We start from the raw sequence: 17,461 nt of genomic DNA on the forward strand, positions 1-17,461 counted from the left end.
GGGGGAGAGGGGAAAGCGGTGAGGCTTTGAGACAGTGTGTTGTACCAGTCTGTTTGAATCGACAAAACCCCTCATAGGAAGCAGTGCATAATAGCTGTGACGGATGTTAAAAGTCACAGATCACTCCTGAGACCAGTAGAAAGGCCAAAGGGAACAGGCCCAGGCTGAACTCTTCCAGCCCTAAATTCCATAACAATGACCCACCTGCAAAGCAGGCAAGGAAATAAGAGGAGAAAGGTTCTGAAAAGCCCAAATTAGTATCATAAGGTTTGAAGAGTAAAGCATGTGTTCTTGATTCATGAGAAATCATTACAGGCCTTCCCTGGCCAATGTACAAGTCTCAGTTATAAAGTCTGGTCATCTGGATCCCATGCACAGCTGGTGATGATATGACAGCAAAAGATAAAAGAACACTTAAATTTAAAAAGGCTTAAAACCATGAAATTAAGCACAGAAATATATCCATGAAGTAAACAACCATATACCTTAATAAATGTAAACGTCTTAACACAGTGTAACAACTCATGTTTGTTTGGACTAAATTATTTTCAAAAGATGAAATTATATACATTATGTTTTCCTTGAGAAAGTATAAGCGAAAAGGTTTTGAAAATATTGACATGCAAAAGGTTAAGTAGTTTTGAAAGCTGCTACACAGAAATAGTGACTCTCATCTATGTAGAAAATTATAAGAACACATTTCTCAGAAATTACAGATAACTGAGGTTAAGGAGAGTCAATTTCACTTTGATTTTTAGAATAAATTGGTCCTATTGTAATGAGAATTCAAATGATAATTTGTATATACCATTATGAAAAATGGACAACGGTCAAGAAAAATAAAACAAATTAAAACTAAGGTCAAACTAAAACTTAAAAATAAACGCTTCAGCTTAAAATAAAAATTTTTAAGTTTATGTATTTATTTTGAGAGATAGTGTGCACATGCTCATGAGCCGGGGAGGGACAGAGAGAGAGGAAGAAAATCCCAAGCAGGCTCAGCACAGGTCAGCCCAGAGCCTGACACAGGCTTTGAACTCACGAACTGTGAGATCATGACCTGAGCCTAAATCAAGAGTCAGTCACTTAACCGACTGAGCCACTGAAACGCCCTGACATAGATTTATTCATAAAGCAATATTTTAGAGTTACTTTTTACGCATTTATATAAGCAACAAAAATAAGGAAAAGTACCAAAATCAAAACATTTCAATAGTAAACAGTTTTCATAGCATATTATCAAACTTTCTTTTGCTGATATTCATATTAATTCCACAGCAAATATCTACTGAACACCAGACCTATGCCAGGCATTTTTTCAGGTACTGAGAATTCAACAGTGACCCAGCAGACAAAAGCCCCTACCCTCACAGAACTTACCTGCTAATGGGGGAAGAAAATAGACAGTATAAATAATAAAGTTACATAATAGATCATTTAATCTCTCTAGAAAAAAAAAAGGAAGAAGGGGTAAAACGGAGTCTTGGTAAAAGGAATGGGATCTAATATTAAGTAAGCAGGTCAAAGAAGGCTTGAATGAGAAAATGGTATTTGAGTGGTGACCTAACACATTGGCTTGGCTGAGAGTCCATGAAGAGCATTTCCTGAAGAGGGATGGATGATGGGGTGTGGAATGTGGTGAGACGAAGTAAAACCCTGTAGACTTTGCTAAGAAACTTGACCTTTCCCCTAAATTTAATGGGAAACTACTGAGGCCATTTGAGACTAGAAGGGAAACGACGTGATTCACATTTGAAAGCATCAGTTCTGCCTTGGGCAAGTAAAGTGCAGAAGCAAGACTAGTTTGAGGCTATGGCCAAAACCCGGGTGAGAAATGCTCACAGTGTGGACCAGGATCAAGGGTAACAGCATTAGAGGTGATGGTCAGATTTTTGGACATATGGTGTAGACAAGGCAGCAGGATCTGCTTTGGAATTGAATGTAGGCAGGCAAAACATGAAAGGGAGAAGAAAAAAAAGGCTCCAAGGAGTAAAGGCAAACCCTTATTTATTTAAATAATTAGCAGAATTTAATCTTCAACTAAAGTAATGCATGTCAAAGCTCTGTGTCAGAGCTCTCTTCTCTTCTCCATAAACATATGGAAATCACCCACACCTTATGAATTGTCATTTTTCTTTTTTTTGCACTTTTATGTAGTTGATTCTACGTTGAATGACAATATTATTCTTGAATCCTGAGTTTCTTTGAAAGACTGTCATCAAGTGCTTATTATCCATAGGCAGCGTCTCTGAATTTCTACACATTAAAAACAACAGCAACAACAACAACAAAAAACTTCATTTCAAGCTGGACAGCACCTCACACCTAACTCTATGCCTGGCCATTGTTTGTTTGTTTGTTTTTTAACTTGTAGCTCGCTTTTTAACTCACTTTGAATGTGGTCTGTATCTCAGCAGGAAAGTCCCCTCAAGCCCTCAACACTTAATCATGGTTCTTATACCTGGGGAGCTTGGGAAGAACAGCTCTACTTAGGGGTATGGGTTTCTGGCTGAATAACGGAAAAAACTCCTCCTGGTCAGAGCACACCAAAGCTCTAAGTCTATAAAAAGCTAACCAATGGCAGCACAGCAGTCCATCTTCACTCCAGTACAACGCGGTAACTACTATAACCTTGTAACATATCTTGACTTATGGTATGTGCGTCGGTTGCTTGCATCTTCTCTAATTTCTCTGAATAATATTTTGTGATTTTCTGTGTAAAGCTGTTACATACGCATCACTCAATTTCTCCCTAGATGTTTGATTCTTTGATATTTTTGCAAAATGTTTTCAATTTATTTTCTATTTGTTGCTGGTACATAAAAATACAGTTATTGTATATTGACCTTGTTTCCAGGGGTGTTGGTACACTTAATTCTAATAATTTGCCTACCGATTCTTGTAGATCTTCCTACATACAAATCACATTATCTATGAATACTAAGTTTTACTTCTTCTTCCCAATCCATATGATCTTTGTATCTCTTGCGTTTATGTATGGACATCCTTGTTGCATTCCTGGATCTCAATGGGAAAGTGGTCAAAATTTCACTAGGAAATATAATTTTCGCTGCAGGCTTTTTATAGCTCTTCATAGCTACAAGATAAAGTTACCCTTTATCATATTAATAGAATTCCATTCTATTTCTAGGCTACTAAGAAATTTTCATTATGAACGGATATTGACTTTTAACAAATGTTTTTCTGTATTATGAAGATCATCAGGATTGTTTTTCCCATTTTCTGTTCATGTGGGAAATTGCATCAACCACTGTGTGAATGTTTATGAATGTCAAACACCCTTTGAATACTTGAAATAAACCCTCAGCTTTGTCTCTTGATATATGGCTGGATTTGACTTTCCAATATTTTGTTTCAGATTTTTACATCTACATTCTTAAGAAAAAAATGTCTATTATTTTGCTTTATATACTGTCAGAAACAGGTTTGATATGAATATTAAGCCAGCCTTATAAAAAGAATGTGGAAGTTTTTCCTCTTGTTCTATTTTCTGTAAGAATTTGTATAAGAATTGTGTTTTAAAGAATTCACCAATAAAGCCCTATGAGTCTAGGGTTTTCCTTATATAAGCATTAATAAAAATGGATTAAATTTCTTTGATATATGACTATTGAGATTACCTAATTATTATTTTGAAAACATTATATTTTTGCAGGAGTCTGTCCATTTCACCCAAACTTATTTGTAAAATTATTCATGATATCCTCTCAATATCTTTCTATTGTCTGTATTCTCTGCTTCTTCATACCTGATATCTGTCATTTGTTTTTGTCCTATTTTTTTCATTAGTCTTCCTAAAGGTTTATCAAGTACATTAATCTATTCAAAGATCTAAATTTTACTTTATTAAGCTTCTCTATTGTACATTTTCTGTTTTACTGATTTCTACTTTTTATCACTACATTTATTCCATTTTCTCTAGGTTTGATTTTCTTTCTGGAATGGAAATTCAGATCATTAATTTTTTTGTTCTTATTCCTGTTTTCTAAATATATGTATTTGCACAGTCATACTGTTCTGTCTGAGCATGGTTTTAGCTAAATCTTGAAATTTTTGATATGTAATAACTTCATAACACTTCAGTATTTTTCTAATTTCTATTGCAGTTTACAACCCATGATTTAAATTTTTTTTTAACGTTTATTTATTTTTGAGACAGAGAGAGACAGAGCATGAATGGGGGAGGGTCAGAGAGAGGGAGACACAGAATCTGAAACAGGCTCCAGGCTCTGAGCTGTCAGCACAGAGCCTGACGCGGGGCTTGAACTCACGGACCGCGAGATCATGACCTGAGCCGAAGTCGGCCGCTTAACCGACTGAGCCACCCAGGCGCCCCCCTTTTTTTTTTTTTTTAATTTTTTTTTTTTTTTAACGTTTATTTATTTTGGAGACAGAGAGAGACACAGCATGAATGGGGGAGGGTACAACCCATGATTTAAACGTAAATTATTTAATTTGTAAAAAGTTGAGGCTTTTCTGGTATTTTTTATTTCAATTTCTAACTGAATTCCACTGTTCAAACATACTCTAAATGACTTCAAACTTCAGAGGTTTAGCATTGTATGTTTATGTCCTAGCATTTGGTTGGTTTTGATAAGTGTTCCATATTCAATCGAACTAGGCATATTGTGGTGATCATTTCATAAGGTATATGAATATTGAATCACTATGTTGTACACCAGAAACTAATACTATATGTCAATTATTCTTCAGTGGAAAAAAGAAAAAAGAATTATTCCTTATATAGTTGAGTACACAATTAGGACAAGTTTAACTCTTCAGATCTTCTATATACTTACTGATACTATCTGCTTGTTTGATCAGTTTTTTAAGAAGGGTGTCAAAGTCTCCCACTATGATTGTGGATATGTCTACATCTCCTTTTAGTATTGTGTTTTCTTTTGCTTTATGTATTTTGAAACTATGCTGTTGAGGACATAATAGATTTAAGATTGTGACATCTTCAAGGTAGATTGATTCCTTTAGCGTTATGAAATGTTCTTTATTTCTAGTAACACATCTTGCCTTAAAAGCTTTATCTGAAATTTGTATGGCTATACCAGCGGTCTTTTTTCCATCCCTTTCAAACTTTCTGTGTCCTTATATTTAAAGTATCTCTCTTAAGCTACACATTGGTGTTATTGATTGATTGATTGATTTTTTTAAAGAGAGAGAATGAGTGGGGGAGAAGGGCAGAGGGAAAGAGAGAATGTCAAGCAGGCTCCATGCTCAGCACAGAGCCTGACACGGAGCTTGATCCCACCAACCTAGGATCATGACCCAAACTAAAATCAAGAGTTGGACGCTCAACTGACTGAGCCACCTAGGTGCCCTATATTGGTGTTATTTTTTAATGAGGTTTTTAATGAAGGCTTTTATTAGATTTAATCCATTTGTGTTTACTTACTTACATACTTAGGTTTATATCTATCCTCTGTTTTCTATGGACACACCTCTTTTGCTTTTTAGGTTTTTGGGTTTTTTTTTTAAATATATATTTTCCTTTCTTTTAGTTTAACCAAATATTTCTATTAATCTATACTTCCCTTTTTAATTTGCTGGAAATACACTTTCAATATTATTTCAGTTGCTAATCCGAAGGTTACAACATGCATCCCTAAATTAATGTAATCTGATAAAAATTTTACATTTAATAATCCTAGAACAATGGAATATTTTAACTTCATGTAAGCCCCATTCTCACTGTCTTCGAGGATCATTTTCCTTCTGCCTAAAGAACTCCCTTATAGTATTTCTTTTAGTGAAAATGTGCTGGTGATTAATTCTCTCAATTTATATTTGTGTAAAGTATTTTTTACTTCATTTTAATTTTAAGAGTATATTTTCACTGGGTATAGAATGTTAGGTTGGCATCCTCAGCAAGTTAAGATGTCATCCCATTGTGTACATGAGTGTGGGTTTTTTTCTTTAATACATCGTTAGAGGTTCACAAATCCTCTTGACTATAGTGATGTCCTGAAAGTTTCATGAGAAATACTTCTTATATTGTTTCTGACCAATTCATTCTCTCTTTTCCTTCTGGAATTCAAATCATATATGGGACAGATCCTTTGACCAGATCCCCAATGTGTTTTATGCTCCCTTCTGTTTTAGTCTATTTTATTTTCACCCAATCAATCAAACTGTGCTTGAGTTTAAACATTTTCTATATACTTGCCTTCTAGTTCATTAATACTATCATGTTCTAAGTCCAATAACTTTATAAACGCATCCACTGAGATCTTATTGACAAATATTTCTTTGGTTCTAAAATGTTCTCTCTCTCTCTCTCTCTCACTCACACACACACACACACACACACACACACACACACACACACACACACAACCAACCCTCTAGGATTATTCTCCACACTCTTACCTCTTTTGTTCCTTTTCTTCCTCTATGTTCCTAAACATAAATAAGTCCTTGTCTGCTAACTCCAGTATCTGGATCACCTGTGTTTCTGCTTTCTACTGTTTGTGTTTTTTCTTGGTTTTGAATCAAATGGTCCTGTCTCTTCATATACTTAGTAATTTTTTATTGAATGCAGATTCATAGAGGTTCCAGATGATGGGAGGACTGTTTCCTCATTCTGCTGGGCAGACAGAGCATAAGGTAAGTTACATTAATCCAGGAAAGGAACTGAGAGGGGGTGAGACTGCTGCGGACTGGGGAAGCTGTGATCTACTTCTGGTTTGATTCATATCCTAAGACCTGACTCTACAGCTTTCAACTGAGAGTATGATTGGTCTTTGACACTTTAGTCTCCAGTGATGGCTTGGCCTTTTAGGTATTTATTTTCTGCTTAGCGCCCACCATACACAGGTTTAAAATTTGGCAAATATCTTTAATGGAAGACTAACTGTGTATTTAACACATACACACACAATCCCACCAAGTTTCCCATTCTGTCATTGCAACCCAATCAAATATGGAGTCTATACACTTGGATTCTCAATTTCTAGTTGAAACTTACTTGGCAGGTGCCCCCAAGTAAAAAGAGTCCATTTGCCACTCACTCCAGGGCCTTCAACTCTCTTCACTGATGTTCTCCCCCACCCCACTCATACCCCAAATCCTCGGGGTAGGTCTTGGTCTCCTAGGCAACTCAAAACTCAGGAATTTTTATTCTGCTTTTTAGAGGTTTCCAGCTTAGCCCTTTAATATCAGGTTCAGAATTAAATAAATGAACTACGGTTCTTAGATCTACTCAGGTCTCCAATTTTGTAGCTCCCTGGAGCAACATTCAAAAACTCTGCTGCTTTCTGTCCCCAAGCAATTTTTCAAAATTATAACTTCCAAACAATGCTTCAAGGCTTAAGCAAAAAGTAGGACTATGTTTTTAAAAATGCAGTTAAATTCAGACTTCATTAACCAATTCCTCAACTGTCCCAGAGTCATTTTACTATGCTTAGTGTGCTAATGTGTATTTTCAATAAGGATTTTTTTTTTACCTTTAATAGGCTTTTCTTGATTAGGTTTTCCAAAAAGATGCATTTTGGTGCTGAGCTTAACATGTCATGAACAGAGTTGAGGGATCTGATTTTATCATAAGACAAAAAAAAAAAAAAAAAAGATAAAACACAGCACTAACTGAAAGAGATAATAAACATAAATTTTGATTACTATGGAATTCATAAAGAAAAACTTAACTCTAATTAAACAACAACAACGAAAGCCTCACTTTTAATGAGGTTTAGCTATAGGGCCCTCTTGTTAAAGTTATCTCCAAATCCTAGAAAGATGCCAAGTATCAAAACTTTCCTTTGATACATGAAAGGAAAAAACAAGATCACCATGACCAGCAGGGAAGAGAGTCAAAGAACCCAAAGTAATCAAGATATGACAAGCTGGCTTTCACTGTCATAACTGGAGGGTCATCAACCAGACAATGGCAAGATGAAAGCACCCGAACACAAGACTACAGTGAGGATGCTGGCGACTCAGAGGTTTGATGCATCACCTTCTCATTGCAGCAGCGGTCTCTAGTCTCCTCTTTCATCTTTTCCAATAGTAAAGAGCCCTAAGGAAATAGGACCTACATTCCAGGACCATACAAAGGTGCAACCAGTAGATTTAATAAAAGGAGGAGGGGGAGTTCCACACAAGCAAATGATGTAGAGAGAAATGTAAACAATTTCCCCCTTCTTTTTCCTCTCTCTTCATTACCTTCCCAATTATCAGCTTGGAGTGTTGTTACATTTGTGTTTTACCATAAGCTGCTACAAACTCTGTTTGGACATATAAAAATGTAAATAAAGTTTAAAAGTACTTATCCTACCCATATATCAGTACCCCCACTGTACCATAACAAAACATTATATTCCCATACAAAAGCACCTTTCACTTTATAAATATAAACTCCAAGAATAAGTGGGGTACAGTTGCAAAAAAAGAAGCCCATTCTGGGGCAAAGGCTATCAGTTCCAGCTTTCCATGATTTGGAACAGCTGGCTACTTAAAAGAAAACCCCGCATCTGACTCGATTTGAAAAAGCCTAAAGAAGCATTACTTTCATGCAGTTACGAATAATTCAACCTAAAATACTGCCCTTAATGATGGAAGCTACAAATATAAAGACTTAGAATATTGTTGAAACCATTTGTAACCATGTCCAGTGTTTAGATGATGTCAAGTGAGTCCACGGAACATTTACTATAACAAATCTTAAATCTTTCATTAAATTATAAAACAATCTTTACCTAAATATAACCTATGCTGTACTTTTACATCAGTAGTAGTTGCAGATTTTTTTTCACGTGACTAACCTAAGAAACAGCCTATAAAAGCTAGGAGAATGCTAAACTTCTTAAAAAATAATAAATGTTTGGGAATGCAAGCTGGTGCAGCCACTCTGGAAAACAGTATGGAGGTTACTCAAAAAACTAAAAATAGAACTACCCTACAACCCAGCAATTGTACTACTAGGCATTTATCCACAGGATACAGGTGTGCTGTTTCAAAGGGACCCATGCACCCCCATGTTTATAGCAGCACTATCAACAATAGCCAAAATATGGAAAGAGCCCGAATGGAGTATTAGTCGGCAATCAAAAAGAATGAAATCTTGCCATTTGCAACTACATGGATGGAACTGGAGGGTATTATGCTAAGTGAAATTAGTCAGTCAGAGAAAGACAAATGTCATATGACTTCACTCATATGATGACTTTAAGATACAAAACAGATGAACTAAGGGAAGGGAAGTAAAAATAATATAAAAAGAGGGAGGCGGACAAAACAGAAGAGACTCATAAATATGGAGAACAAACTGAGGGTTGCTGGAGGGGTTGTGGGGGGGGGGATGGGCTAAATAGGTAAGGGGCATTAAGGAATCTACTGAAATCATTGTTTCACTATATGCTAACTAATTTGAATATAAATTTTAAAAAATAAAAAATAAAATTTAAAAAAAAGTGTTTTTTGTTTCCTAGAAAATAATCTTCTAGGAACTTGTCTTACTTAATTTTATATGTCTATTAGAACACTCGCTAATGTAGGTACTCAATAAATGCTGTGAAATAAATTGGTAAAAAAAAAAAAATCAAGATACATAAACCAGCCTCTGCAGAATTAAATTTCTGGCTTAACTTTTAATACTTCATGGTCATTTCCCTCCTTCTTTGTCTTATACATATATTCTAAGAATACTTCTAATAATAAAAAATTTTAATATTCCTTAAAAAAATAAATGTAAAATACCCTCAGTCTTATGACTCACTTGTTATAACAGTAAATCAAGGAAAAGTAATATATGCAACATTACCTAAACTTTAGTAGATACTACCATCACAAAAAAAAGGGCTTAATTTTCCTTACATACCACAGTGGGAATGTTTATCTGTACGTTAATATGAAAGATATCAGTTATAGCCAAGTAAATGGGACGAACTATATTCTTGAGAAGGGACTACCAAGCGGTTGCTTAGACAGAAAACTAAGAGCAGCCAGAATCCCACAACATAAGATTTAAACTGTGATTCACAGTATTAAGACCGTGCAAAGAGGGGTTTTTTTGGTTTGGTTTTGTTTTGAACATAATCCATCTCCATCTCTTTTGGAGAGGAGACAATGAAAATTTAGCCAAACCATTTAGCAGACTATATTAAACAATGCTTATCAAATCCTAAGTAGTTCAAGTGATAAATAGTTAAAAACACAGGTGACTTTCAACATACTTGAAATGCTCCTATTTGCACTACTCCAGTTTTGTAATATTTTAAACAGAGAACTATGGAAGGGAAAAACTGTCAAGTGATTGGTTTCCTTGAGCATTAAACTGATTATACACCACATGCTTCTGTCACGGTGTAAATTTTTAAAGTTTTCAATCAGGTGAAAGTGCTCATGAAGCTCAAAATTTCAAAACAACTCTGCAAACTGCCAGTAAATATTCCCCAAGAGTTTAAAGAAATGACACCCTATCAAACTGTATTCATACCTTGCAAACTGTATCCATGTCCCAAGGTAGTATGGTCTTCAGATCAATGACTTCACAAGACACTCCAAGCTTTTCTTGAGCCATGGAAGCCACCTCTCGCATGACATGAACCTGAAATAAAAACAGCAGAGAATAACTAGAGATTGAGACCTGAAAAACTAACTGAATTCTGATATCATTAATAGAAACAGTGTTTAAAGTCAGAGAAACTGATTTTCATGAAGAATTAAACATCTTAGACATGTTGAACCCCATATTCTACCAAAATAATCAAACACAGATGTCTAGAAAACAGTTGGAAAGATGTTCTCAAAGAAAAGGAGAGCAGTCATTGATAGAGTCATTGATTCTAAAGATATCAGCATACAGAAGGTAAAGTCACAGGAGTAGGTTGAGTTTCTAGAGAGGGCATGAGGAAGGAGAAGTAAAGAGCAGATTGTGGAACCCTGTAGATGACCAACATTTAAGGGGAAAATGGAGAAGAAGGAGCTCACTTTAAAAAAAGAAAGAAAGAAAGAAAGAAAGAAAGAAAGAAAGAAAGAAAGAAAGAAAGAAAGAAAGAAAACAACAACAACAACAACAACAAAAAACACGAAGAAAACTCAGGAGACAATATCTCCCAGAAACTAAAGAAGAAAGTGTTTCATAAAAACAGCAGCCAGTATCATACACCATAGCAATATGGGATAAGGGTTGCATTTAATCATTAGAAAATTAGGAATGTTAGCAGAAATAATTGTAGTAAATTAGTGGGAACAGAACTCATAGGTGCAAGAACATAAGGAAGTTAAGGAATTAAATATAGGTAGTAGAAAATGGTTGTTCAAGTTTAGTGATAAAAGAAAGGAGGAGATGTACTGGTATTTAAGGGAAAAGCAGGGTAGAGAAAAGGTATTTTTTAGATAGAGAAGAAATACACACCTTTTTTAAATTTTTTGCAATGTTTACTTATTTTTGAGACAGAGAGAGACAGAGCACAAGCAGGGGAAGGGCAGAAAGAGAGGGAGACACAGAATCCAAAGCAGGCTCCAGGTTCCGAGCTGTCAGCACAGAGCCCGATGCGGGGGCTTGAACTCATGAACTGTGAGATCATGACCTGAGCCGAAGCTGGACACTTAACCGACTGAGCCACCCAGGCGCCCCTAAGAAATATACACCTTGTTAATAAAAGGGACGTGGAAAGAAGAAACTGAAGATGCAAAAGAGAGAAGGGACTAGCTGGTAAGTTACAGACCTGGAGAAGGTAAAAGAGAATATAATCTGAAAGATTTGTAGAGGTAGGTATAAAAACCAGACACCTCTTCTTTTGAGTACAAAGAGAAAGAAGAAAGGAGTGGCAGCAGACATGGAAGGTATGAGGAAAAAGCAAGTTATAGGACATAGTATCCAATACACTAACTTCCCTATTACAAAGAGAGGCAAGGATGCATGCTGCGTGAAAGGGATACAGATACAAGATTTTCCCACTGGAGGTAAGAAACCAGGAGGACTGGCTCTCCAAGCCAAACATCGAGTGGAGAGGAGAGTAGGAGGTTGTGGTATTATAAATGATTTCTATTATTTTCGTTATTTAACGTTGCACCAAATTTTCTAAAAATAAGTATTTCCTTTACACAGAAGAAAGAAAAATGGACCATTTCTTTAAAAGAAGGAGAGAGAAAAGTCAAAGATAGAAGTCTATGGCCAGAGGAGCAAAGAGTCCCGAGTTTCAAAGTCTGGAGGCAGGGCAGCATGACAAGCACTGGGAAAATGGAGACAGATCAGAATTGAGGCTCGCTGGAACAGAGGAAGGTATAGAACTCGGATGCTGGATCACTAGATGTCCCACGTGGCCAGCTACATAATCACATGAGATGGCAGCAGATGTGATGAAAAAGACACCAGGTCAAGTGCAGAAGCCAGAGTGAGTGATGTATAATATGTGCCTCAAAAGAAACAGTTTTGAATGAATCCATTTGCATAAACTCAACAGATTTTAATGGCTTTACCACATTCATATATATTTTAATATAACTGAATAGGCACCTCACTTTCAACCAGAAATCAATACCAAATACAGATGTAGCACAAGCAAGACTAAAATTTGAGACAGAAGAAAAACACTTTAAATTTTTATAGTATCAGGATTAAAAATGAGAGCTTCCAAGCACAATATGGACATTATTGGTTCTTATAAATGTTACTGACCTGAGTGCCCCAGGCAACTAGAGTAACATCACTCCCTTCCTGTATGACTTCAGCCTGGGACAGGGGGATGTGGTATGGTTCTACAGGAACCTGTTCAACTGAATATGTAATGGGGGAAAAAAATAAAAAGTTATTTTTTTTTCATGTGGCATTTGTGCATAAGAGAATATAAGAATTTCATTGTGGCAAAGCTTTATTTTACTCTTCCCCCAAATTCCCTAAGTTATTTAAAACAGAAATAGCATTTATTATATGGCTCCATGACATCACTACACATATGAAAAAGTACAATGTAAATGTATAAAATATATCAGCTATCCTGTAACAGAAGAAGGACTTTGGATAAAAACTAATCAAGTCTTACTTAAAGTTAGGGCTTTGGTCAACAATGTGTCAATATATGTGTCAACTGTAATAAATATGCCATACTAATAGGAGACGTTAATAATACAGAAAACTGCATGTGGTGTATATGGGAACTCTCCTGTACTATCTCCATACCTTTTCTGTAAATCTAAAACCATTCTAAAAAAAATTTTAACATGTCTGCTAAAACTTGATCAGACTGAAATAAGTTCTCAGACAAGTTTTCTATCAAGAAGCAAATTTATGGAGGTTTGAAAAATGAAACATACATAGTAGGGCCAAATATTTAAGCATATTTTATTTTTGCGCCTTACATCTATGAACACTTCATCCACTATGGCAGCCGACAACACCCTAATTTTCAGAGCTGAATCCTGTAGATCTCGAAGAGATATGCTAAAGCAGCTCTACCGGGCTAAAGGAAGCATAAGCCACTGGTATCCCAGAGAAAACTATTTCATGATTATTTCTGCCCAACCAAACACAAGCAATATAGAGTTGACTGAATTCCAGAGGAAATCATGAGGTGAATTTTTAAATGAAATTGAGTAGGAAGTTGATGGAATTGCCCCATTAGGCTAGGAAGCCCTCTTGAATTCCATGTGAGAGCAGTGAAACAGCAGAAGTGGTGGGGAAAAATAGTTCCCTTTTGTTGGCTTTCCCCATAATCTTTTATCATTGTTGTTTTAATCTTTTTTTTTTTTAAATTCAAAGAACAAAGAAGAGTAAAAAAAAAAAAAAAGGTTCCCTCTGAGCCCCAGTTAGTTCTTCCAACTCCACTGCCCAGAAGTAATCAATACCAACAACTTTCTGGGTGTCTGCAGGGACAGCTTTCATTCTTTCTGTCATCCACGCTTCTTAATCCTCTTCCTAAATTGGGGAAATGCCCCATCTGATGAGGCAAGGCACTTTGTCCACTACAGAAGTAAGGTCCACATATGCACTTTCCCAGCTTCCCTTGCAGCTAGGGCACAACATGTGGGCTCTGCCAATCAAAGGCAGACTCTGAAATGGAAGCTGATGAAATGGAAGCAAGTACCCAGAACTCATCCTAGAGTATGGGTAACAGTGGAGGCAGATCCAGCATTCAGATTCAGTGGTATCAATATTCAAGACTGCAGTTCCACATCCACCAATAAGTGCCGGGGCATCTTTGCAAAACCAGTTATGCAGTGGAATTTTGGGTATTGCTTTAGACATATGGCCTCTAAGCCTGGCTCTTAGGCACTGCAAAGATATCTCAGCTATCCATTATCCTTCAATAAATCTTTTCTGCTTTTATATTGGCCAGAGTTGATCTCAGCTTGAAAGTGAAGAACCATGACTGATTCAGTGTCTTTTCAGATATTTATAATAGTCAAGTATGCACACTTATCAACACATGTGAATCTTTTTTTCCACATATAGAATTACATTGTACACCCTGTTCAGAAGTCTTCTATCATCTCACTATTTTTTCACATGGCAACATATCTTGGCCATGTTTTCATGTCAAAAATATAGATTTTACTTATAAATGATTTTTTAAAAACTACCAAATTTAGGGGCTCTGTGCTGACAGCTCAGGGCCTGGATCCTGCTTCAGATTCTGTGTCTCCACCTGTCTCTGCCCCTCCCCCACTTGTGCTCTGTCTCTCGCTGTCTATCAAAAATAAATAAATGTAAAAATAAATAAATAAATAAATAAATAAATAAATAAATACTATCAAATTTAATGGTACTATTCTCAGTGATATGGAAAGTTTTTTCTTTTCTTTTTTTTATATTTCCAATCCAATAACATTTCTATAATCAATGCCAGAGAAAGAAATGAATATTTTTAAAATCACCAATACATTTAAACTATACACTAAAATCCACAAAACTACTCAAAGCAGATGACAAGTAAGCTAACTAACAAACATGAGACACAAGCTGTGTTAGAAAACTCATAAGCAGGGATGCCTGGATGGCTCAGTTGGTTAAGCATCTAACTTTGGCTCACAGTTCGTGAGTTCAAGCCCCTGCATGGGGCTCTGTGCTGACAGCTCAGAGCCTGGAGCCTGCTTCAGATTCTGTGTCTACCCCTCTCTCTGCCTCTCCCCTGTTCATGCTCTGTCCATCTCTCTCAAAAATAAATAAGCGTTAAAAATTTTTTTTAAACTCATAAGAATTAAAAGCATTTCTTTAAAAGTTCTTGTGTAGCTCACAAATTATGTTGAGCCAGACACTTCCATCCACACCAGGAGTAAGCAAGTCAATTTTTATAAACAATATTTTACTGGAGTACAGCCACATCCATTCATTTATATATTATCTATGGTTGTTTTTAACCTACAACAGCAGAATTGAGTAGTTACAAAAGATAGCATGGCCTATTGGCTAAAATTCTTACTACCTCTTCCTTTATAGAAAAAGTTTGCCAACCTCAATTCTAAACAGTGCTTTCAGAGGTTAATTCCAGCCCATTTATTGACAGCTTAAATCCAGTATTTGATGGACAGATGAACCAACAGATATATGGCTGGATAAAGGAACACACAGAAGGAAGACAAACATTCAACTGGAGTAGTATATTCTACTTAGCAGTTCTCAGTTGCTAAACCAAAGTGATGGTAGTTTGCTGATGATATCCAGCAAACCTGTGAAAGGTAGCACCATAGGCTCTTTGTCATCATCAAGTCGTCTTTCCTAGGGCAGCAAGATCTGCATACCAATAGACAAGGCTTGAAGCCAGTACACACACCGTCTTTTCAGTGAGTCAGTGGCTGTCATTCAAGAGTCCCGTCTTTCCCGCCTTTTATATCAGTTGCCAGCTGATTAGCAAATCCCTGGAACGCACAATTCTAATGGCTGGCACACTAAAAGAAGTGGGTTAGCATCTTGGCCCACTTCCTCTGAGAAATTGCCAGTGAGTGACTAACTGCTTCATTGTATTAAATAAATTACCCAGCATAATAAGACCTCATTACTTTAACACTTAATTAAGGAATGAGATGGCAAACAAGGCATTGTTCTCCATCAACAAAATCGTACAGGGAATTATATTCAAGAAGAGTCTCATATTAATAACAACCAAAAAATCTACTAGAGTCACATAAGTTTAATCCTGAGAGCCGGAGAATAAGAATACAATTTTAATATGTTTGTTTATTTAAACGTGGCACACAGGTCACTTAGAGGGTAAGCCGTAACTCACAAGTACCTTAGCTACCCCAATGTAAAAGATACTTACTCCAAGAGAAGCTTATTATTACAAATAAGCATTCTTGCATTCCTACTCCATGACTATGTGATTTTTGAAAGAGAACAGGTAAGAGGAGTTACAGCAGAAAACTTCAAGAACTGAAGAGCCCCTATACAGTCATATTACAGAATCCTGTTTTCATAGCAGTGGGACCAAATGAGACCATTCCATTTCACCAAATGCTGATTACATTCAAATCGTAGCACTAATGAATATTCCAGACAAACCCTTCAATATCAGATATATATTAACACAAATGTGTGACCCAGAAAAATAAGAACTCTAAAACCAAAATTAAAAAATGCAATTTTTTGCTCAAATATCAGATTTTTAAAACATACATTGTAAATTCCATATATGTGTTTCCTTTGTAATTGCAAATGCACTTACAGTCACATTACATATATACTTACAGATTCATGGCATGAATTAGCTCATGCCCGCCCTAATTTTTTTCCTCATCCTCCTACTTTTTTCCTTCTAATTTTCTTGTAATTTGTTTTGTCATCTTAAACACATTTTTAAAATAAGGCTGTATATAAATGTATATACTATGTATTATATATTTTTATTCATTTAATAGTTATTGTATAGCCAATATATACAGGTATCACACAGCATACTGGAATATGAAATTAAAAGAGGCAGTCCCTGTCTTTGACAAGCACATACTCAGCTGGGAGGTATGAAGATGGGAAGACACAATCAGCAAACAAAAACAAGAGACAGTGGTAGGGATAAATTGCCCTAGGAATACAGAGGGAAGCAACAACCTGGTTGTAAGAATCAAGGAAGCGGTACCACCATGGAGGGCACAATTGACAGGGGTCTTGGAGATGATGAGAAAATACAGAGGGAATTCTATGTAGAAAGCAAAGATGTGTACAAAGAAATGGAGGTGTGAAGTTGTATGTGTGTGTGTGTGTGTGTGTGTGTGTGTGTGTGTGTGTGTGTGTGCATCTACAAACACCAGTCAACATACATTTATGTGCTGTTTCAGGTAAAGGGGAAAGCTTTAAATTATATACCAAAGTCCCAGGAAAACCTTTTCAGTTCCTTCTGGCTTCATATATTAATAACACATGCAGAAAGTGTCTGCAAGAAATAATAATTCACTCTTAATGATGCAAGTTTCCCTGTGAGGCACAATATTACCATTACAGAGATAATAGGGTCATTTCTCTGCCCTGGCACTAATCTGCAGTAATGCTAGTTTC

The 17,461-nt window shown here is 36.1% G+C and overlaps 1 protein-coding gene across 4 annotated transcripts in view; it reads right to left on the reverse strand.

The window, feature by feature from the left end:
- Positions 1 to 17,461, reverse strand: part of BCKDHB (branched chain keto acid dehydrogenase E1 subunit beta) — a 202,982-nt gene that overhangs the window by 126,267 nt on the left and 59,254 nt on the right. For 2 of the 4 annotated variants that reach the window (XM_019442718.2, XM_019442719.2), the window contains exons 7-8: positions 12,653 to 12,750; positions 10,466 to 10,576 (exon numbers count right to left, since the gene is read on the reverse strand). In XM_019442718.2, coding sequence (XP_019298263.1) covers positions 10,466 to 10,576; positions 12,653 to 12,750 — 209 coding nt within the window. Of the gene's footprint in view, positions 1 to 6,539; positions 6,620 to 7,478; positions 7,564 to 10,465; positions 10,577 to 12,652; positions 12,751 to 17,461 lie in introns of those variants that run through there. The other 2 variants (XR_002078162.2, XR_002078163.2) reach the window with 2 other exon arrangements.

This window comes from Panthera pardus, unplaced genomic scaffold (genome assembly GCF_024362965.1).
Source record: "Panthera pardus isolate Hobbes unplaced genomic scaffold, ASM2436296v1 HiC_scaffold_17, whole genome shotgun sequence".
Taxonomy (NCBI): Eukaryota; Metazoa; Chordata; class Mammalia; order Carnivora; family Felidae; genus Panthera; species Panthera pardus.